Below are 23099 nucleotides of genomic sequence, written 5' to 3'. Positions count from 1 at the left end.
AACTCCCCAAAACACATCAAAGGATGAACCTAAAAGAAACTTCTGATTGTCACAGGAAGGACAGGAGGATCAGGGTTGGACAGAACCAGCGAAAGTGGAGCAGAGGGACCAGCAGGTCCTGGAGGAGGTGGGAGAGGGAAGCCGGGAGGGAACACAGGAGATACAGAAGATTCAGAGCTGGGCGGAACCAGCGGAGACACAGAAGATTCAGAGCTGGGCAGAACCAGCGGAGACACAGAAGATTCAGAGCTGGGCGGAACCAGCGGAGAGACAGAAGATTCAGAGCTGGGCGGAACCAGCGGACACACAGAAGATTCAAAGCTGGGCGGAACCAGCGGACACACAGAAGATTCAAAGCTGGGCGGAACCAGCGGAGAGACAGAAGATCCAGGGCTGGGCGGAACCAGCGGAGAGACAGAAGATCCAGGGCTGGGCGGAACCAGCGGAGAGACAGAAGATTCAGGGCTGGGCGGAACCAGCGGAGAGACAGAAGATTCAGGGCTGGGCGGAACCAGCGGTGACACAGAAGATTCAGAGCTGGGCGGAACCAGCGGAGACACAGAAGATTCAGAGCTGGGTGGAACCAGCGGAGAAACAGAAAACTCAGGGCTGGGCGGAACCAGCGGAGAAACAGAAAATTCAGGGCTGGGCGGAACCAGCGGAGAAAAAGAAAACTCAGAGCTGGGCGGAACCGATGCACGGTGTTGCCGGCTCACACACCTGGTCAGTCGCGCTCTCGAGATCCGGCTCCCTGTCGGTGAATGGCTCGGGCTCTGCGGCGGGCTCTGGCTCCGTGTGGCGGGATGGTGGCTGGCTGGTCTCTGAGTCGGGAGTGGGACTGGTGAGATCCTCTATCGGGCAGACGGTGAAAGGTGAGCCATTTCTCGCCAGAGTCCACTCCACGAATGCGGCGAAATCCTCCCGAGGACCATCTTCGGGCGACAACGCTCTGCACTTGGAGTTCAGGCTGGTGTTGTAGAAGGTGCAGAGCGCGTCGTCCGGGTAGCTGGTGGCATTAGCTAATAGAAGAAACCGTCTGGTATGGTCCTCGAGAGAACATCCTTCCTGCTTCAGCAGGAGGATGAGGAATTCGGGGCGATAGAGGGGATCCATAGAAACTACGAAAAGAAAAGACTGAAAAAACGAAAGCAAAACGGAGGGAAAAACACGCAGTTTTATACTTTCTTTTTTAGGGTCGGGTCTTCTGTCACAGTTTACGCTGCCGGAAGGAACACGGAGCCGAGGATAAACGAAATAAGGTTTTATTTTCCAACATAGGAGTTATCCAAACATGGATCACAGAGGAAGACACACGTAAGTAGCATGTGAGTTAGTTAGTAGCAAGTGAGGAGACCCGACGAAACTGAACTGAAAGGAAAAGGTTTAAGTACAAAGGATAATAGGGAAATACAGGTGGATGGAATCACTAAATTAACAGGGACCTTAACACACATGAGGAATAGAATAGAAACACCTGGGAACTAATCAAACCAAACACGGAAGACAGAAACTGGGTCACAGGGGCAAAAACACTAAATGAGTCCAGGTGTGTGACAGTACTCCCCCCTCCCGGTAGGTGCGTCCTCGCACCTTAGAAACAACCGAGGGAGGCGTGGGTGGGAACTTGGGAGGAGGTTCCGGTGGAGGACGGACTCCCAGGAGGGGGCCAGCAGACAGGGACCACGGAGGAAGGAGCCAGGGAGGAGACAGGAGCCAGATGGTCTACCAGAGACCAGCCAGGACGGAGATCCAAGGTGGAGTCGACGGCGGGAGGAGCCATGGTGAAGGAGGGGTCGACGACACCAGGGGGCCGACAGGCGGAGACTGCACCGGTGGGTGAGGAGCCCAAGATGGAGCAGCACAGCCGCAGAGCCAGGGTGACGTCGAGGTTCCGGAGGGCCTAGGTGGAGCAGAAGGCTCAGGCGACCAAGGCGGAGGCGGGGTCCTGGCAGACCGATGTGGAACCGGAGTGACCGAGGATGGAGGTGGAACCGGAGGGAAGGAGGAGCCTGACAGAGCCGGAGGGATGGAATGACGAGGTGGAACCGGAGGAGTGGAGTCCCGAGGCGGCGGATGGTCGACGACTGACCAAGGTGGAGCCGGAGGGACGAGGGAGCCCGGTGGAGCAGGTGGGATGACAGGCCACGGTGGAGACGAGGGAGCTAAGAGCCAAGGCGGAGCCGCTGGGTCGAAGGACCGAGGAGGAGTCCAGGGCTCGGAGGCTGGAGGCGGATACAGGGCCTTAACGCGCCAAGGCGGAGCTGGAGACTGGCAGTCCAGCGGCGAACCATCGCGCCCCGATGGCGCGGACTGAGGGTGAGCTGCGGGACTGACTGGCACCAGCAGGGATGACGAGGAACTGGCTGGTCTAGGAGGAGGAGAGAGGAGAAGGATGGCAGGAAGGACAGGAGGATCAGGGTTGGACAGAACCAGCGAAAGTGGAGCAGAGGGACCAGCAGGTCCTGGAGGAGGTGGGAGAGGGAGGCCGGGAGGGAACACAGGAGATACAGAAGATTCAGAGCTGGGCGGAACCAGCGGAGACACAGAAGATTCAGAGCTGGGCGGAACCAGCGGAGACACAGAAGATTCAGAGCTGGGCGGAACCAGCGGAGAGACAGAAGATTCAGAGCTGGGCGGAACCAGCGGACACACAGAAGATTCAAAGCTGGGCGGAACCAGCGGACACACAGAAGATTCAAAGCTGGGCGGAACCAGCGGAGAGACAGAAGATCCAGGGCTGGGCGGAACCAGCGGAGAGACAGAAGATCCAGGGCTGGGCGGAACCAGCGGAGAGACAGAAGATTCAGGGCTGGGCGGAACCAGCGGAGAGACAGAAGATTCAGGGCTGGGCGGAACCAGCGGTGACACAGAAGATTCAGAGCTGGGCGGAACCAGCGGAGACACAGAAGATTCAGAGCTGGGTGGAACCAGCGGAGAAACAGAAAACTCAGGGCTGGGCAGAACCAGCGGAGAAACAGAAAATTCAGGGCTGGACGGAACCAGCGGAGAAATAGAAAACTCAGAGCTGGGCGGAACCAGCGGAGAAACAGAAAACTCAGGGCTGGGCGGAACCAGCGGAGAAACAGAAAATTCATGGCTGGATGGAACCAGCGGAAATGGAGCAGAGGAAATGACTGGAGGAGGTAGGAGTGGGAGACTGAGAGGGTATACAGGGGAGTCAGGGCTGGACGGAACCAGCGGAGAAACAGGAATATTAGGGATTACCTCCATAGACCAGTCCATCAGATCCAGAACTTGCTCCATATGACCTTCAGAGACTGCATACAGCTCACCCTCAGTCGCAGGAGTGTGGGCAGGGCTTTCCTCCACGCCCGCGATCTCAACGAGGACTCCCATGATGCACGGTGTTGCCGGCTCACACACCTGGTCAGTCGCGCTCTCGAGATCCGGCTCCCTGTCGGTGAATGGCTCGGGCTCTGCGGCGGGCTCTGGCTCCGTGTGGCGGGATGGTGGCTGGCTGGTCTCTGAATCGGGAGTGGGACTGGCGAGATCCTCTATCGGGCAGACGGTGAAAGGTGAGCCATTTCTCGCCAGAGTCCACTCCACGAATGCGGCGAAATCCTCCTGAGGACCATCTTCAGGTGACAACGCTCTGCACTTGGAGTTCAGGCTGGTGTTGTAGAAGGTGCAGAGCGCGTCGTCCGGGTAGCTGGTGGCATTAGCTAATAGAAGAAACCATCTGGTATGGTCCTCGAGAGAACATCCTTCCTGCTTCAGCAGGAGGATGAGGAATTCGGGGCGATAGAGGGGATCCATAGAAACTACGAAAAGAAAAGACTGAAAAAACGAAAGCAAAACGGAGGGAAAAACACGCAGTTTTATACTTTCTTTTTTAGGGTCGGGTCTTCTGTCACAGTTTACGCTGCCGGAAGGAACACGGAGCCGAGGATAAACGAAATAAGGTTTTATTTTCCAACATAGGAGTTATCCAAACATGGATCACAGAGGAAGACACACGTAAGTAGCATGTGAGTTAGTTAGTAGCAAGTGAGGAGACCCGACGAAACTGAACTGAAAGGAAAAGGTTTAAGTACAAAGGATAATAGGGAAATACAGGTGGATGGAATCACTAAATTAACAGGGACCTTAACACACATGAGGAATAGAATAGAAACACCTGGGAACTAATCAAACCAAACACGGAAGACAGAAACTGGGTCACAGGGGCAAAAACACTAAATGAGTCCAGGTGTGTGACACTGATAACCTGCACTGTAGAAATCTATTTTGAAAAATAGGTTAGATACTTCCATTTCAAGTAATACTATAAATATATTAAAAATATATATTATTTAGTTTACATGCTTTTGCCCAAACCAAACACACCCACAAAATAAATTAATTAAAAATAATTTAAAAAAAAGTATTTGATAAAATGTAGTATCAATTGGTTTCTATGGTCAATCCCATTCTCACTGAATTCGCATTAGATTGAATTAGTGCTCCTCTTGTGTATTAAATATAAAAGTAGAAACTGACCCTGGAGCACAGAACCAGTCTTAAGTCACTAGGGTATATTTGTAGCAATAGCCAAAAATACATTGTAAAATAAAAATAAAAATCATTAAGATATTAAGTAAAGATCATGTTTCATAAAAATATTTTGTAAATTTCCTACTGTAAATATCTTAAAATATGATTTTTCATAAGTAATGTACATTACTAAGAACTTCTTAGGCCAATTTTCTCAATATTTAGATTTTATTGTCCTATCCTAACAAAATCCTAACAAAATCTTATTCAGCTTTCAGATGATTTAAAAATCTAAATTTCGAAAAATTTACCCTTATGACTAGTTTTGTGGGGCCACAAATCATCTGATTTATAACAAATACAACAAAGCATCCAATCTGCTAAAGAATTACAGAATTTTTGAAAATGCAAGGTATATGCTCTTATCTTTACTATCTTTAGGGGGTTTTAGAGAGTGTGCAAAGAGAGAGAGATGCTCAGATTGGATTTTTTTGTGATTGATTGTAAGGTCAACCTCTATTTGCACTTTCAGTGTGACACATTTTTGGTCACGCCGTGTCTGATTAGGTTTGTATTTCTCCCATTAATAGTCCTAAATATATCTTCGTCCTACTTTCTCTGGTATGACCAGAAAAGGACTTAATATCAGGGCGGTTCTTGGGGGAGGGGGCAGTGTCATCAAGCTTGCCCTCCCCCCCTCCCTAAATTTGGAATCATATCACACCAAATTATTTTGGGTGAAATGTGCAGTTTGTCCTGTAAACTATACATATAAAAAAATAAAAACATCACCAGCTGCCAAATTCAAATCTGCATTCGCTGGCAGGCACAAAGCCAGAGACAGACACGTTTTTAAAGCACTGCACATTATAACCAATCCGATATGATTATGTTGAGTTCATGAATGGAAGGACCAATCAGAGGTGTTCAAATGAGTCATCGCTGAAACACACTGTTTCGTCACTGCACTCACTGGCTGGCTAATTCTCTCATCAGAAAAAAAAAAAAAAAAGTGAAAAAGTACGAATGTAAGTAAAATATTCATTTCACAGTGTAAACAAATTTAGAGATTATTATGTGAGTTTTCGAGAGTGCTTCAATTCGCTGGACTGAAGTGAAAATGTTCTTTGATAATATCAATGTTCTTTGCTCTCTTTTTGTACAATGAAAGTGTTATAAGCTAATTAGTAACTTAAAATGTTTTTATTAAATTCACATTGAATACAAAGTCAGTCCTATTAAAGCTATTTTCTGGTATGACACCCATATCTGGTACTTAAGTAAAAAGATGTTGTTGTTTTTTTATGCAAAGTTAACAGATTACACCATTAGGCTACTTTAATAGAGAACTAACATAAGCTATAAAGGTGCAAAATGCATTTACTTGCACATATTTGAGAATCAAGATATTTCATGATATATTTGGGAATATTTAAAATAAAAATTGTGTAATGGTTTTACTGGTTATAATGAGACTTGTATTGGTTTTACTGAAAACTGTAATGGACCCTGTTCTTCTCTACTGGTAATTGGTTGCTTTCTATTGGTGGCTTGTTAAAAACCAATACATTCTAAACGAATATGTCCCAAAACACACTGCAGAATACCATTTTTAATGGTTTTAATTGTTAAAAGTTGATGGTTTGTAGTGTTATTTGTGCTGTGTATCACATGACAAGCATGAGATCCTTCTCAAAAATGATGCCCTTGACACTACAATACAAAATAATCTGTCAAATAAATGAAACATGATTAAACATTAATTTTAGTTAAAACTGTTACTTCTAGAGATTCCTGTGATAAATGACATGGTTAAAAATAACTGAATTAATAATAGGCTACTTAAAGTAGTCTGAGATGAATTTTAAAATTGTGCCCCCTAAAAGCACAAGTGGCCGCTGAAACAAAAAGGGGTAACTGAGAGATCTGTTCGATTTCCAGGCTTTCAAATCACTGCATGTTTCACCAACCCCAAGCTGAGAATCACAGTAAAGTGTTGAGACTCCCTCCTGCTATAATACTGAAGCCACATGCACCAGACCGCCCTTGGTGAAAACCAAACCTTAAAAAAAACCATTCAATTTCAGCGCTGTACTCAGAACTCCAAATATTTAAAATCAATCCCCTTTATTTCCTACACAGCACACTTTCTTAAAGCATAAGTTGTTGTTTTTTTTCTCAAAAGTACATCAGTACATTACTTTTGCATTAAATAAACACATTGGCCAACTGACATCTCTGCTTGGAAATGTTTGAACAACACTGCATTCTGTCAGGCTGAAATGAGGGTAAGATTTTATACTTTAAACTAAAAATGGTCTATTTTATATTTAGTCATGTTCAGGCATGGTGAGAGCAGTAGGTGGTTCCCCCCCAGAAGATTGATGGAGTTGACACACTCCCACCCCCTCAGAGGACAACTTAAAGCTTGCAACACTATAGATGCCAAAGATTGCAATGGTGAGGACTAGAAGCTTCAATAAAACAATTTCTGCACCCTTGGTTTCACTACTCATCATAAGTGTGCCCTTAATGTGTATTGGGTTAGATCCAGGTAGGTCTGAAATGAAAGTATACCTAGGGTTATGAATATACTGCGGTTCTCCTTGATTATGCCATCCTCAATCCAGAACTAATTCCTCTCCGAAAGCAACTTCTAAAAATATTGCGAAGGACCAGAGCCTGAAGGGGATGCTGTCAAAGGTGATGGCATTTATAAGCGGAATCTCATGATCCTGTATGTCCTACTTGGCATGAAAATGATATGACCCAGATGGCCAGCTTCTCTTTTGGTGCAACTATTACGAAATCCCCCTGTAGGATTATCAGCAACTTTTGCAAATAACTTGGTGATATAATAAACAAATACAAAAAAGGGTTATAAACTGTTACCCAACATTCCCTGACAAGAAAAGAGAAATATAAAGACACATTTCTTTGAAAACATTGGCATATTAATGTCAGTGTCAACAGGAGGATCATGCTTTACCTCTAAGTGCCAAGAGGACACCAGTTTTCTGGATGTGTGAAAACTGTATTTGCTCATTGTACTCTTCTCATCCAGCATTGGGGAGCCCCTATCACATTCACTCAGATCAGGGTACACACTTTACTGCCAACAGAAGTAGGCATCTTCAGCTAAATTTTTGGAAGGCATCTTAAGCGAATGGACACTGACTGGCCATTCCTTACACGTCAAGTAGAATGAATGGAGTCATTCAATAGAAACCGAAAAAAAAAGATTTAGGGTCTCTTCAATCAAGGAACCACCAGTTTAAGCTTGTGGACACCGCAAAAAGAACCTACTGGGGGCAGGGGAAGGAGGCAGTATTTGGCTGGTATGCTTCGGTCTTATGCAGGGTTCACACTGCACGATTTTAGCCCCAATGTTCACTCGCCAACAGTTTTGTGGAAATCAATGATTTATACCCAAAACTGAAGGCAAATCGGTGCTTGTTCACACAAGTGACACTCACACAGTGTATTATCAAAGACACAATCTGAGAAAACCACCGACACCCATGAGATATTTGGCATGCTAAGGCCTGGGACACACTAGATTTTCAAATCTTAACCAATTTTAAAACCATGGGAGACCACAGGCATGAAGAGTTTTAACCATGAGATCGAATGTGACTTTGGGTGTGTAAATCGGGCTTTAAATCGGCCTTAAAATCTTCAAGTATGTGGCCACCCTAAATATCTGGAGTCTGGACCTGTCAGTGACTCATAGTTCTGTAGTGTGAAATGTCTTTTTGACTGGAAATAACATTAGTGATGACCTACAGCCAATAAGATAACAAGATACAGGGCAAGGAAAGGTTCAGAGGGAGGAGTCAGATCTACAACAAAACATCACATGCGTGAGTCGCGTGACTTCTGCAAGCAACCATTCACTCCTTCATATTCTTCTTCGTTTAATTTTTAATTGCAAATCATTGTAGAGACAACTTGGATTGCAAGGTTTTTGCAGGCTGCCATTTCTTACAGAAATATTTATGTCTCTCACGTGATCTTACATTACATATGAAATCAAGCATGTGTTTGACTGTGAAACATAGTATGTAGACAATGCAGAGATGTTGGTGATTCTTTCTATTGAGAAACTATAAATGTTTGTCCCCTGTCCCCGATCCATTGTGTAGTGTGCACACAACAGCAACAAAATGGAACCCCACACTGTCATGCTGTGTGAGAAAAGCAAAGATCTGATGACTGAAAATCGTGCAGTGTGAACCCAGCGTTACCCTGCTTGCAACAGAAGTAGGTCAATGAACCCTGGAGAAAGTTTTATTTGCATTTTCAACAACAATCCCAATCCTCCCCAACTTTAGGTTTACTAACGGACACTAAGTTCTTGACATTTTTTCAGAGTTCCCACACCATATTAACAATGAATTTTCATGACTGTGTCATGATTTTTTAGCAGCTTGTGATGGCTTGGCAAATGAAGCTGGCATGCAACCCAACTGCACATCCATAATGTGACTTATGTTTGAGCAAAACACATTAACAGAAAATATTTTTTTTTTTTTAAAGTAGGATGGAACTTTATTTTAACCATCAGCTATTGACTGGAGTGTTAAAAGTGAGTACTGCATATCGTAATGGAGGCAGATATGAATGCAACTGGCTTAACTAGCACAGCCTTGCATACATCAGCAGAGAAGTCGGTCAAATCACAAAAATAGTAAGCCATGACATTTATATAAATATCATACAGATATGCAAAGGTATATAAATATAAATGCATGGATGGATCTCAACCAGATCATTTACATATATTAAGAAAAAACCAGGGTTACTTTCAATTTCATGCCAACTTTAAAATCATGTTACAGAGACTGCACTCACACAACTATTTCTAGTCGATTAAATATTTTAGAGCCGACAACAGTAATACAATTATTATTCACAGTAGAAATTTCAGTGGTCTTTTATTAATTAAAATGAGTTTTAAATAATTACGTTCCAGGCCTAAAAATGACAATTTTCATATTTTCTGATATTTCGAGGTTGCCAGTTGCTGCAACTGTGTATATTTTCTAAGAAGTTATCCAGGAATTAATACAAAATCTACATAAATAAAATAAAAATAAAAACTTGCTCTCTTATTATAGCTATCAACAAATTGTCAAAGTAAGGAACAAAAAAGTTATCATCATCAAACACAACATGATCCATATCACACCAAGCGTCTGTCCCACTAGTGTCCTCCTCCTCTCCATCACTCCATTCCTATCCTCCTGCTCCCTCCCCTGCATCTCTCTGTCCCTGTCCTCTGACAAGCCCAGACTGGGGAGACACTCAGATTGGTGTGAAATCGATATTTAATGGGACCATGCGTGTATGTGTGTGTAGGATTGATGTTGTGTGTCTCAGAGGATTTTAGAGGCTAAGCGTATGTCAGGGGAGATATTTATTGTGCATGCGCGTGCGTACGTCGTTAAGCTCAGATTGGTGTGAAATTGTGGTTTAATGGACAGGAAATGGTGTGTGTTATTTTTGGAGCAGACCTCTCTCATCGCCTCAGAAACTAATGAGCCACAGTCTCTCCAGGAGACCCAACGCACACACACCAACAGTGATCAGTTACACACACACCTCAAAACTACACACTCATTTATCATTTACAAACACAGACGTACAGCCATCCCACCCACCCCCCCACCCCCATCTCACACATATAAACACCAAAACAGCATTTTAGTAACAGTGTCAGTCTGTGAAGACACATTCAATTTCTTAGAAGCAAATGTGCATTCTTTTGCATATTTGTAATTCAGATAAATCAAGCGATTCATGCAGCATCATCCCACAATCTCATGTTAACATGAAAGGATGAATCTGTATACATATGAAGGTAAGCAGGATACCCGAGTTGGACCAGGAGGTGTCAAACAAAATGTAGCTTTTCTGCTGCTTGGTTGTATAAGTCATGACAGTGAAAGAGAGAGAGAGAGAGAGAGAGAGAGAGATTTCCAGCTGGACCATGGAATCTGGCATAGGACTAGACAGAATCAAGGTGACCCGATGCCACAGGGTGCATGCACACAAACACACACAGTCACTCAAACTCATCTATTGACTTTGACAAACAAAAAACAACACTCATACATATGCCAACCACCGGCTAAAAGTGGCACAATTTAAACAGTGATCTCTGACGAATTTCGCAGTCAACCTTAAACACAAACTAGGGCTGTGCGAAAAACAAAATAAAATTGCAATCTGGCTTACTGTAGGATAATTATCAAATTACTTAATCTGCACTGTGTTCATTTACACACAAGCAGCTCATGATTCAGTGTGTTCAGTGTCTCAGAGCAAACTCATCTCGGCATGACTTTGTGCTCCGTGTTTGGGTCATTTGTATTGTGCATTTGGGAACACAACATGTGACAACCATCTTTCCACACTTGTAATGAGAAGCACTTATCAACAAAAGGGCTTTTTTAGGGCTCCCAGTCTCTGCATTCTTCCGCTATAATAAAGTATTGTTGTATTGTTAGTATTGTAATTTTACTGATGTACTTTAAAATAAAGGCAAAAAAAAGTAAAATAAAAATGATTGAAATATTAAACAAGTGAAATATTAAAAAAATAAATATATATCTTTAGTTGAATACAATAGTTTTATTTAGTAATAATAGTCATAATAATGGTAATCAATAAGAATATTATATATATATATATATATATATATATATATATATATATATATATATATATATATATATATATATTACAATCATAATAAAACCATAATTATGATTAAATGTCATATATATATATATATATATATATATATATATATATATATATATATTAAAAAATGATTATTGTTGGCCAAATTGTGCAGCCATACAAAGAAGTAAAGCAAACCTGGAGCTTTTTTCCTCCACAATTAATCTTTCTGACCCTCCACAGACAGCAACAGAACTACCAAGTTCAAGGCCCAGAAACATAGTAAGGACTTTGTTAAAACAGTCCAATGGTTCAACCGTATGATTTTATGAATCTAGAAGAATTTTTGTGTGTGTGTGTGTGCAAAGAAAACAAATAATGACTTCATGCATCAATTTCTTCTCCTCCGTTTAAGCCTAAGATGTGCATTCACAAGAGTATCACGACACTGTGTTGCTGTCTGTGGAGGGCCAGAAAGCTCTCGGATTTCATCAAAAATATCTTAATTTGTGTTCTGAAGATGAACAAAGGTCTTACAGGGTTGGAAAGAGATGAAGGATGAGTGATTAATGATTTCCTTTTTGGGTGAACTATCCCTTTAATAACCCAACACTAACAATAGAATTTAAAAACCAGTCATAAATCTTGTTCATGTACTCATGTGTTTTTAAGTATTCCCCTTGGACACTTTATTTTATTGTTATTTTATTTCAAGTAAAACTCCTGATTCCACACTAATTGTGTCCGTCTGTGCTCATCCTGACACAGCTCATTCAAAATCATTATACTGCATTAGTGTCTAGTCCTACATGTACGTTCAGGGTACCCACAACATTTGACCAATCAATTTTCATGATTTTTAAGGCCAGTTTTTTTTTTTTTTTTTTTTTTGCCAATGAAATATTTCAGAACTGATCATATTGAAAACTTACTCACGATTGAAATTTCCATAACTCTTTAAAACTATTATCTTCTATGACATTTCTGGGTCTGGAAATTACGATCTTTAAATTCCCAGGTATTCCACGACTTAAATGAGTTACCAATGAATCAACAGGAACAAATCTACTAAGATCCAATGCCAAAAACACAACTTGCCCAAAACGCACAGGCCAAGCAAACACTCAAAAAGACACTATTTAAAACTTAATTTCAGCCTTTACAATAAATCTTCATAGCACGCTAACAATGAAGGCATGAACCAATCCAATGTGCTCTGTTAAAGTGCTCTATGCAGTAGGCATGAACAAATGGGTCATGCCTTCTCTCTCCTTAAATAACCTCGCTCTCGTGGCGTTCCAGGGCAGGAGGCAGTGTGACACCACAAGGACCCTCAAAGTGATATCTGTTGGTGAGAAACACATCTCAAATAAACCACACGCAGGTGTTCAATTTGTTTTGTGAAGTGTAGCGTTCAGTGTTTGCTCAAATGCGACAGCGAGGGACGTCACTAAGAGTCTGTGCGTATGTGGAGGCTTGTGCACAATAGAGCAGCTATGCGTTATCCTGTTGAATGGGCTGACTGAGAGGCATCACTGTGACTCATGTAAAGTGATAGTTTGTGTGTTTGTATGTCTTACTTAAAGCGCATAGTAGCAGGTGTGCTCTCCATGTTGAATTCAGCTACAGGCACTCCTCTTCCTGCCACCTGAGGAGCAAACATGGCTGCTGGGTAAACTATGGAGGAGGTACCCACCTAGAGACAAGAAAACAATGTGACAAACACAGAATACAGTTGGAGGTGAAACGCATCTGTATGAGGGATTGACAATATTGTGTTGGTTTTAGTCAAAGACCTTGCAAACCCACATTAAGAACAGTATAAATATGTTAACCAGTATACGTTTTTTATAGTATTGTAAGAGTATTATTGATGTTGCTGTTATGCCAGGATTTCCTGCAATGCTCGATCTCTAGGGCCACTGTGTAAAAAACATAAATCCCATTTACTCGAACTGTAAATGTAATTTTGCAGGCTGAATTGAATGTGATGTGATAAAAAGACTGGGCACCTTGTGAGCTGCACGAAAAAAACGTACATCTCCAGTGTAGTTCGATTCATATTACTGGTTTGAAGAGTCTTTCACTGAATTAATTCTCTAAATTCTTCACAGCGGTCAATAAATCAACATCTGACTCACTTAATAAACTGCAAGATAGCTTTCCTTTCTTTTTTTGCATGCTGAAGGATCATGAAAATTACTAACAGATCTCTGGTAATTGATTCTAATGGATATGGTTTAAGCCTGTTGCTAAGCTAACAACTCAATACTTTAGTAATCTGAAAATAAAACATGGTATCATGTGGATTTTGGATTTCATCAAAATAAGGTATTATAAACAGCCTGCAGCCTAAGTTCTAAAATAGGCCTATTCTTAAAATCCTTTCTAGGTAGTCAGCTCCGTGGTTCTGTTAAGTGTATCACTCACCACTAAGCAGAGATCACATTTTTCCAGCTCCTGCTCCACAGCGGTGAGGATATCTGAATCCAGAGTCTCTCCGAACCAAACCACATGAGGCCTCAGCAATCCATTACAGCCACTTCTGTCACACCTATAATCAGAAAGTAAAAAAACTAACATCTCGAACATGAAATATTAAACACGTGGATATATACTGCCCACTGCTGGAGAAAAGTGTTGCTATTCTCAAGTTATTTCTGTATTGACCTTTACATATTTTTTTTTTATTTCCCCATGAAGTCCAGTTATAAAGGTTGTTGAAGGTTTTTTTTGCACCAAAGCACCCCCAATTTCGTATTACATGACTACCCTCCTACCTCTCTAAATTAAGCAGCCTTACAGTATGTTTACAGTAAAGCAAACCAGAGGTATGCATTCCAGCGGCATCTGATTATATTTGTTCCAATGCAGGACATCATTTTTTTTTATGCAACATAATAAAAAAAAAAGTTGATTTGATCTAAAATGCAGTAAAAACTGTAATATTGTGAAATATTTTGACAATTTAAAATCACTGTTATTTTTTATATACTGTATTTAACATGTCATTTACTCCTGTGGTGCAATGCTGAATTTTCCGCTGTCACTACTCCAGTCTTCAGTGTCACATGATCCTTCAGAAATCATCCTGATGTTCGTACAGCATAAAACTGGTGCTCAATAAACATTTCTTATTATTAACAAAGTTGAAAACAGTTGTGCTGCTTAACATTTTTGTGGAAACTTATAATTTTTCCGGGTTCTCTGATTAATTATTCTTATTTTTATTTAAAGAACAGCATTTATTAATTTTTTTCATAACAATGTAAACATCTTCACGGTCACTTCTGATCTGAATAGAAGCATTCATTTCTTTTAAAACCCCAAACAGTGTAGTGTAGTTCTCAGTTCCTTGCAATTTGTTTAAACAGCTTTAAAATCTGATTCTGCACAAAAATCTGCACAGAAGTACAGCATGCAGAACATTTTGAAGATTTGCACATATTAAATATGTAGGCAAATTTGGTAGCGGAACAGCCCCCCTTTTACAATGTACTGCATCTTCTGACTAATCACAGTCTACAGCACTGATCTGCAACAAAACCCAAACTCACAAACCTAGGCAGGTGCTCCACTGGTATCCTGGCATCCTTGGCACTGGGGTCAGGCTCTCTGAGAATTGAAAATGAAAGAGAAAAGCAGATACAGAGAGTGCATTCTCTTGTGGTTTAAATATTTGATGAAATAATAGTGATGTGTTTGCATGAGCTTGTACCCTTTCCCCTCCAGAGCAGGACAGATTGGACTCTTGTGGTTGGCTTTGACTTCTCCACAGCTCATGCAGCGGGTTTTAAATAGACTACCTTGAGAGAAAGAGAGAAGAGAGAGAAATCGCAAATCGGATCGGGAATAACCTCAATTAGAAAGTATGATTGTATGGAAAGACGGTACAAAAGCTCCACTACCAAATAGATGCCCAATTAATTTCATTTCTGTTAATCAGATGTCAACCAGTAATTGATGTATTATAATGGTGTCCTGGGTCGAGTAGCTGTTATCTCACCGTGGATTTCATAGAGATGTTCGGAGCCAGCACGACGGTGCAGTTCATCGATGTTCTGAGTGATGATCACAACAGAGCGCCCCTGTTTGCTGAGACGGGACTCACACTCCGCTATAGCCAGGTGGGCTGGGTTTGGCATCTTACTGCGCATAACCTACAAAATTACATACAATATGAAAAATGAAATAAATTAAGATTAGTAGTGGTCGAAATATTTTGCATTTTTCAAATATCGGCATCGGCCAAATACGTTTTTCTGCTTGGCCGATGTGTTCGAGGCGGATAGAAGTCTGTCTAATAATCAGATCGGTTAAAGCAATTAATGTATATAAAAAGTATTATACCAATTGCTTTGTATTAGACCTATCAGTAACAGAAAGGCACATATTATAATACTTTCTCGTTTGCCATTAGCATTAAGCAAATCCACATTTATATAATTTAAACAAACCTTTGAATGACTAATGAACATTTCATTTCACAAACCTTGCAAACTTAGTAGAATCCAGGAGTGAGATCTTGTGAAGTGTGCACATGACCAGCACGATTGCGTGATCTCTGTGTGACGGCTGGTCCGTGTAAACTCAATGCTTTTAACTTTGAACTTTGATTTTCAATTCTGCTGCACTTGCCCTATGCATTTGCCCACTCTCATATTCATGACATTTTCTCTGTGTGCTGTATGTAAAATAAGGGTTACCCTGGCTTTATTTGAAAAATATGATTCCCAATGCACACAAACTTCCCAGAATACTCAGTGCCCTGTTGGTTACAGTGTTTACTTCTTTTTTAATCATATTTCTATTAAATATCTATGTATTTGTGAAAAATACTTTGTCATGTAAAGTATGTTTATTTTACACACTTCTTTTTTTAATCCATTGTCAAAAGATTTATTAAATATTAATAAAAAAAATATTACATCGGCTTCATATCGGTTGTCCCACCTCAAGAAATCGGCATTGGTATTGGCTGTCAAAAACCCAATATCGGTCGAACTCTGGTTATTAGGATGCAACCAAACATAATTTTTTGTTTAATTATTCTTAATTGTTTGACTGCAACCCCAGGGTTTAAACATATAATAACATTTGATGTTGAAAGTGGCTGGTAAATTTTTCAAAATGTAATAATAATCATATTTTGTTTTATGTAGTAGTTTTAAAATGATTTGCATTTTATTTCTTACGTTTTTTTTCAGTTAGTCTTAATCAAAATATTTTATTATATTTTATTGCATTATTATATTTGAGACAGTTTTGATATATTATAATATAGTGCAATTTTTCTTTCTCATATCGGTACCTACAACTGAAACTTTTATTGTATTGTCACAAAATTAATAAAGAAAGTTTTTAAAAAAAATGCAAACAGGAATCTCATAACCAATCTACTACTATTGAGTAACCCTGGGATGCAATGTGAATTTCAGACGTTCTTTCAGATTTCATACTGCAATTCTAAGGATGCAAAACATGAAGAAAAGGTAGTAGTAGAAGAAAAGTAGTAGTAGTCTCATTAAGTATTAACATACCATTAGAGGCATTTATAATATACTTTTACAGTGAATTGATCACTGAAAGAAACAAATGGCATTATGACATTGGTAACCATTCAGTCAGTAATGTGTGACCCACCTCACGCCTGTAATGGTAAAACTCCCAAACTAAAGAAGGATCTCGAGAGAAAGCTTCAGGGGTTGCCAAATCCTGAAAGACAAAGAGGAGAAAAGAGAGCCTCCTGTTAATGTTTCCTTATGTACATGTGATGTGAAACTAAAAGCTTGAATTATGACAAAAAAGTTTAAGAGTACTATTTAGAATAAAAGTATCTCTATATGTTCTGTTGTGCAGCACTAAAAAAAATAAAACATCAACGATCCGTTGTAAAACAATTGTTACATTTTCATATGATTAAACTTTAAATAAATTGTTAATTTTAATATTTCATATTAATATATTAAAACGATTATTATTATTAATCTTTGCTTGCTTACACACGTGGTGTGACCACAGCATTCATATCCACTGTTACAAGTAGCCTGACAAATTTGGTCAGAGCTGTCAAATACAATAGATGTTGAATGTTTACAGTCATTATTTACAATGCAAAATGTAAACTATGTTTTACAGGCCCATTTGTATATATTTCTGAATCATAAATTAAAGAAAAGTCATGCAGTATAATATACAACTGGTACCCTGCTGTAACTATGCCACTACTTTTTCAGTGGGGTGTTTTTCACAGCCAAGAAAGACAAAGACTCGCCTCTTCATTTAGAAGTGTATTTAGACTTTTTATGTTGTTATGTTGTCAATTAGAGCAGTATATCGCCTTGTAGTCACTTTGCTCATATGCTGTTATGCTCTGCAAAGTACTACATAAGTCAGGGGTTTTCAAAGAGGTCTGTGAAAAATTGGTCAAAATTAACATTAAGATATTAATGTAATGCACATTCACATTCTGCCTTTATTTATCAATAGAAAGGACCATCACAAAGGGATTCGAGTCCTAGAATTACAAAGTTTTAAAAACCTTGGTATAAATCCTTTACTGAAACTAAGATCAGATAGTAAAAATTGTGTCATGTGTTTACAATACCTGTGCCTGCCATTTCCTCCAGTAGCCCCCCTGTCCTCTAAAGGTTGGGACTCCACTCTCTGCACTCACTCCAGCCCCCGTAATGATAGCAATGTGCTTGGCTTTAGCAAAATCCTCACGAAACTCTGTTAAATCTGCAAAATGAAACAAATTACAATGCAAACCACTTAATTCACAGGCCATCCGCTGCCATACATACACAGTGAAGACGGTCTTACCTGAGCTTGGTCTAGCCATCTTTGGAGCGCTCCAGTTCTGTCTGACTGTCGCACAGAGGTGAGAGGTCAGCCCCCTACACGTCAAATGCCACACAATCATTCAGAGTTAAATGTCACTCTGCACAGCAAGAAAATCAGAAATATCCATATAAACAACCTGAAATGCAACGTACTCACCAGCAGACACACACAGAATCAGAGAATGAGATTAAAGCACTTCCTCTTTCTGTTCGGAGATGTTCCTTTGCTAGAAAAGGAGGCGTGTCCAGGAAGTAGTCTGACAGGTTGGGAATTCTGGAATGATTTCCTTCTTCTATTCATAATCACACAAAGCATTAAAACTGTATTGGCTTAATATAAAAAACTCCTTTGTGCAGCTTTTTTTTTTAAAGAAGGAAGAAAAGAAAAGAAAAATACTATTTATATATATATATAAAGTATATGTATATATTTATTTAAATACATTTTAAAAGATGTACTACATTGTTAAAGGGACAATAAGTAACTTTTTAGGTATTTTATTATCTAAAATCAATATTTTTATTCATAAATATGCCCTCAATGGTGTACAAATACCTATGCCAATGTTTAAACTAATCCTTGTAAATGAAGAATTTATTATCTTTATATACATGGGACGGGTAGGTTGACGGAGGCTTCCATGTAGTTCCGCCATCTTGCAAAACTAAACTATAATAGCAGAGAGGGACAAAAAGTACTAAGCCAACGCGTTTCCACAGCGCGTTTTCGGTCAGAGCCAGAAACGCAGGTGCAAAGCAGTGAGAGGCGCTTGAAACTACACCGGCAAGTTTAAAAGTCTGGATTGCATTCTTATTATGGACCATACATATGCCGCGCCACAGGAGAAGAAAACATCGTCGCAAAAACAGTCAAAAATAGAACGTAAAAGGAAACGTGACCGTAGATTACAGAAAACAAGAGTTAATGTCGGGGAAGCTTTTTCTAGGTGGAAAGAGCTAATGCTTGATAAAGATTTCAAAAGAGACGCTGAAGTGGCCAGTTTTCTTCTCGACAGGTAACGTTAAGTCAGTGTTACAGTCTATATTATAATATTTTTTTTATATCTAACAATGCATATAATTCAGAAAATATAACGAATAAATTAGACATAACTACTAATTACAATATTTCATGTTTTCCACAGTCAGTAATTCATACTGTAACATTCGTTTGTTAGTTGTCATGTTGCAGTTTGTTTGAAATAACACACCTGTTCACCTGAAGGAAAACTCGACGAAGTGCTATTAGAAGACATCCTGTCAAAGCTTTTTGGTACATATCGCCTACCGTAGATGCAACGCGCATTTGAAAAAGCGAGGCGCTGGAGAGCAAAATTAGTTTGAATGCAAAATACAATTTCACCACTAGATGGGAGTAATTCCTACTCAGTGTCCCTTTAAATGTAACATTTTAAATTAAAAGTTTCATAAAACTCATTTAAATGCAATCCACAAATATGAAAAAAAATAAAACACCACATTTGGGATTTTTTTTTAACGACTTCTACATATACACTTAAGGAAATGACTGAACATAAAATCTGACTCATGGGTCATTGCTGCTGTGCATTAAGTTTCCATGTCCTCAATACATTTTATACGTTTTATTTACATTTGTTTTTTAACAATGAACTTACAGTATGAGTGAATTTTAAATCTCGAAGCTACAAAGCTGTTTCAAACCAGAAATATTTTTTAAAAATGTTTGATTAATTATGGTTGAACTTGTAATAGCGTCATTAAAATGAAATAAACTTGTTTGCGTTACTTAACTTAGACACCCCAATATAAGCTTTATATCCATTCTGTTAAGAACCATGTTTATTTCTTTATTAATTAGTAGCCTCATTTTTTTTTTTTTTTTTTTTTTTTTTTTTTGCCAATGTGTAAATAATCAATTTAATTAATAAAATCGAGTTAAAAATACTAATAAGTGCCTGCTTGACCTGCACATATTTCTGAATATCTGGTATGGTGGTGCACCCCTTTATTTGATGTAGTTACTAATAAAACTACACAACCATATTAATTTTTATTATTATTTTTCTTTTTTATTTAACCACATAAGAGGAATGAGTCTGACCCTCCTGCACAAGACTCATGGCACTATTGCAGGAACATGAAAAGAGGACAGTACTGAGGTGCAATAAAGTCAAACTTTAATAAACATATGTGGGCCTTGAAGGACCATGACCACAGCTCACATGCACTATAGTTCCCTGCTCTCAGAAAAACACTTGATAGGTCAAACATGGTAAACAAAGCAGCAGTAATGTTACATGTGCAATACATGCTGATGACTATGAACACACAGCTGTCTAACAGAATGAAAGGAAAGTAACAGCTACTTGCGTGTGTTTTGCAGACTTCTATCACACAGATTGTGTAGATTTAGTCCAGCAGAACTGAAGATGAAATATGTATTACATCTACTCAGTTGCTGTCATGAGCCAGTGGAAGAGAGGGTGCACTACCCTCGGCTTCGAGGAAATATTGCACGCACAACACAAACCGTGAAACAACAAAAGTTCCTGTTAACTTTCATATTAGACGCCTCTGAGGGGCGTTTGGTGGCTCAGAAAACTCAAGCGTCCATTGACTCACATCCAAATCTTTGATCGCATTTTGAGTTACTGATTATATTTGTGCACCATAAAGTATAAAATATTAAATAAATTAATTTCAAGGATTGTTATCTGAGAAACGAACAGACTAACTCACCACAATAATTTCTATAAAATCACACTTAAAAAAATATTATCCAGTAATCACATTCGACTGTGAATGGTGCATCCTAAACATTGATGAGAAAAGTAACACGCTTCACGAGTCTTTGCGCTTCCTCAGCGTCGGCCTGGACAATAATTCGCAGCTGAAAAATGGCACTAATAAACTTTAATAGCCAATTAATTGATATTAAAAGGGTGCAGTTTTAAATAAGACAATTATTATTTAGACTCATAGTACTTGACCAATAAGAGAAAACATCTGAGCCACTAAACCCGCCCATTAAAAAGGTAATATTTCATTCTGTTTTTCAGAAGAACACGCTGCTGTTGAAGACTGGTCCGGTTATGGAAAGAGCGACCTCTAGCGTGGAGAACATAATACTGTCAGTGGATGTATCACAATTACAAATACGGCTAAATACAGCAGAACTATGTAGAAAAAAAAAGACTAGTTTTATTGATAGCCTGGAAAGTCATTTAAAATTAATTTGAAATGCAGTGAATACAATTTTGGATGTACTGTCTCCATGTACTGTCTCTTCTTATAATTACCTAATTATAATCATAACAGTTAGTGCTGTCAAATTATTAATCGCAGTTTATTGTGATGGTGATATTTGCTATTTTATTTTATTGTTGCATAATTTATTTACACACACCCTTTATGTTTGTGCACATATTACATTACAAATATCCACTCCCTCCTTGTCTCCCAAAGTGCTAAAAACAAATTACACAGAAACATCTTATGAAACATGTAATTATGCATGCATTCATCCATTGGGCATGAACAGACATGCACTGGAACAACCAACATCATCATCATCCCTGGGGTTGATCTTTCCAGAAGCTTAGCTAGCCTACTCGAAGCTATGATGAATCACTTTTCTGAGGTAAACATGAAAATATTAATTACAAAACAACAACAGCAAAGATTTAGTGACTTAATGAAGCATGTGACTCCTTTGAAACATGACCAGAGTGACACAGACTGTACACGACGACGGACTCCTCCCTTTACAACCTCATAAACAGACAATAGTGGGAGGCACAAGCAAACGTCATACTCTCTCTCTCTCTCTCTCCACAAAGCAGCTTTACAGTTTGTTTTTACCCTCACTGTAAACGATGGCAGAGGAAGAAGCTGGTGTTTTCGTCAACCAGGAGCAGTTCAGCTGTCCCATCTGTATGGACCTTCTGCGGGACCCCGTGACCATTCCTTGTGGACACAACTACTGTATGGAGTGCATCAAGAGCTACTGGGAGCAGAAGAGCCAGAAGAAGTTGTGCAGCTGTCCAGAGTGCAGACAGACCTTCTCCCCGAGACCGGCGCTCAACAAAAACACCCTGTTTGCTGAAGTTGTTGAGAAGCTGAGACAGACTGGAACGCGTTCATCCACCATCCCTGCAGCTGAGACCGATGAGGTCATTGGAAAAGAAAAGCAGGACCTCGTCATGTTCTGTCAGGTGTGTCTGACTTCTCTTCTGATGGTAAACGTCATAATAACCAAGCACAGCAAGAGCTTTAATAAACAAGTCACTGAAAGGTCAGTTCATTTCTGTATGTTGAGGCTCAAGTGTATGAATAAAATTGCGTTATATAACAAAATGTCAAACTAAGTAGGATTTGTCTTTGCACAAATAATGTCACACGTACATTATACATTTCATAAATTAAGTTTTAAATCAATAAACCATTATTAAATTGATCAAATAGATGTGTGTGCGTTATTATATTACAGTAAAAATCCTTGAATATATAGGTAAATGTATTGTTTAGGGTTTCTTTTTTTTTTCTAAATATGATCAGTGATTAATTTCTAAGCATCAGTACTTTTGGGGGATGTCACACAATGACATCACTGCTTTTTCCCTAATGAATGATAATTCTAATATAAAAAATAATATGTGTCAGGCTTTTTGGCTGATTTTTAACTTTATGTCTCAAAAAATATCAAAATTGATTTTAATCAGAAGAACATGCTCACCACAAAAGAAATATTGAACAAATAAAATAGTAATAGTAAAACTGGTACTTTATGGATCACAAGGGCTGTGGACTAAATCAACTTGGGGGGAGGGGGGGAGGAGGGGTCTAGTAGTACTTTTAATGAAGAAAAAAAAAAAAAAACCCGGGTTGATCCTGATCAAGGTTTGAAACCCAAAACATGTTGGTATGTTTCCCATCACATGTGCTGCTGGATTTCTTTTTGTTGTTAAACAATTCTTCATGTATTTATCCTCATGTCTGCAGCAAGAGCTTAAGCAGTCACAGAGGAGATGCCAGCAGGTCATAAAGGAGCGCGAGACAGAGCTACGGGATCTGAGTCACGCCGTCCTCTCT

At 39.6% G+C, this 23099-nt stretch overlaps 2 protein-coding genes across 3 annotated transcripts; one reads left to right on the top strand and one right to left on the bottom strand.

Moving 5' to 3' along the window:
- Positions 1 to 11524: 11524 nt before the first annotated feature.
- Positions 11525 to 20752, bottom strand: LOC127983406 (NAD-dependent protein deacylase sirtuin-5, mitochondrial). Of its 2 annotated transcripts, XM_052585588.1 has the most exons (11): positions 20375 to 20752; positions 18184 to 18319; positions 18007 to 18080; positions 17789 to 17922; positions 16825 to 16896; positions 15188 to 15341; positions 14900 to 14987; positions 14743 to 14796; positions 13612 to 13735; positions 12762 to 12877; positions 11525 to 12526 (listed from the first exon to the last, which is right to left on the bottom strand). In XM_052585588.1, exons 3-11 carry the CDS (start codon positions 18023 to 18025, stop codon positions 12454 to 12456), a joined length of 834 nt encoding a protein of 277 aa, XP_052441548.1. In that variant the 5' UTR covers positions 18026 to 18080; positions 18184 to 18319; positions 20375 to 20752; the 3' UTR covers positions 11525 to 12453. The 2 variants fall into 2 exon arrangements, with proteins under 2 accessions (XP_052441548.1, XP_052441547.1); XM_052585587.1 differs by lacking the exons at positions 18184 to 18319; positions 20375 to 20752 and having other exon boundaries at positions 18007 to 18106.
- Positions 20753 to 21846: 1094 nt separating this feature from the next.
- LOC127983405 (putative tripartite motif-containing protein 61) lies at positions 21847 to 23093 on the top strand (the record flags this gene model as incomplete). Its single annotated transcript, XM_052585585.1, has 2 exons — positions 21847 to 22222; positions 23010 to 23093. Coding segments are annotated over exons 1-2 (423 nt in total), but the record flags the coding sequence as incomplete, so codon positions are not given.
- Between the last annotated feature and the right edge of the window lie 6 nt (positions 23094 to 23099).

The sequence above is a fragment of the Carassius gibelio genome, chromosome B20 (genome assembly GCF_023724105.1).
Source record: "Carassius gibelio isolate Cgi1373 ecotype wild population from Czech Republic chromosome B20, carGib1.2-hapl.c, whole genome shotgun sequence".
Taxonomy (NCBI): domain Eukaryota; kingdom Metazoa; phylum Chordata; class Actinopteri; order Cypriniformes; family Cyprinidae; genus Carassius; species Carassius gibelio.
The sequence above is the reverse complement of the archived record's forward strand: the minus strand, read 5'-3'. Positions and strand labels throughout refer to the sequence as shown.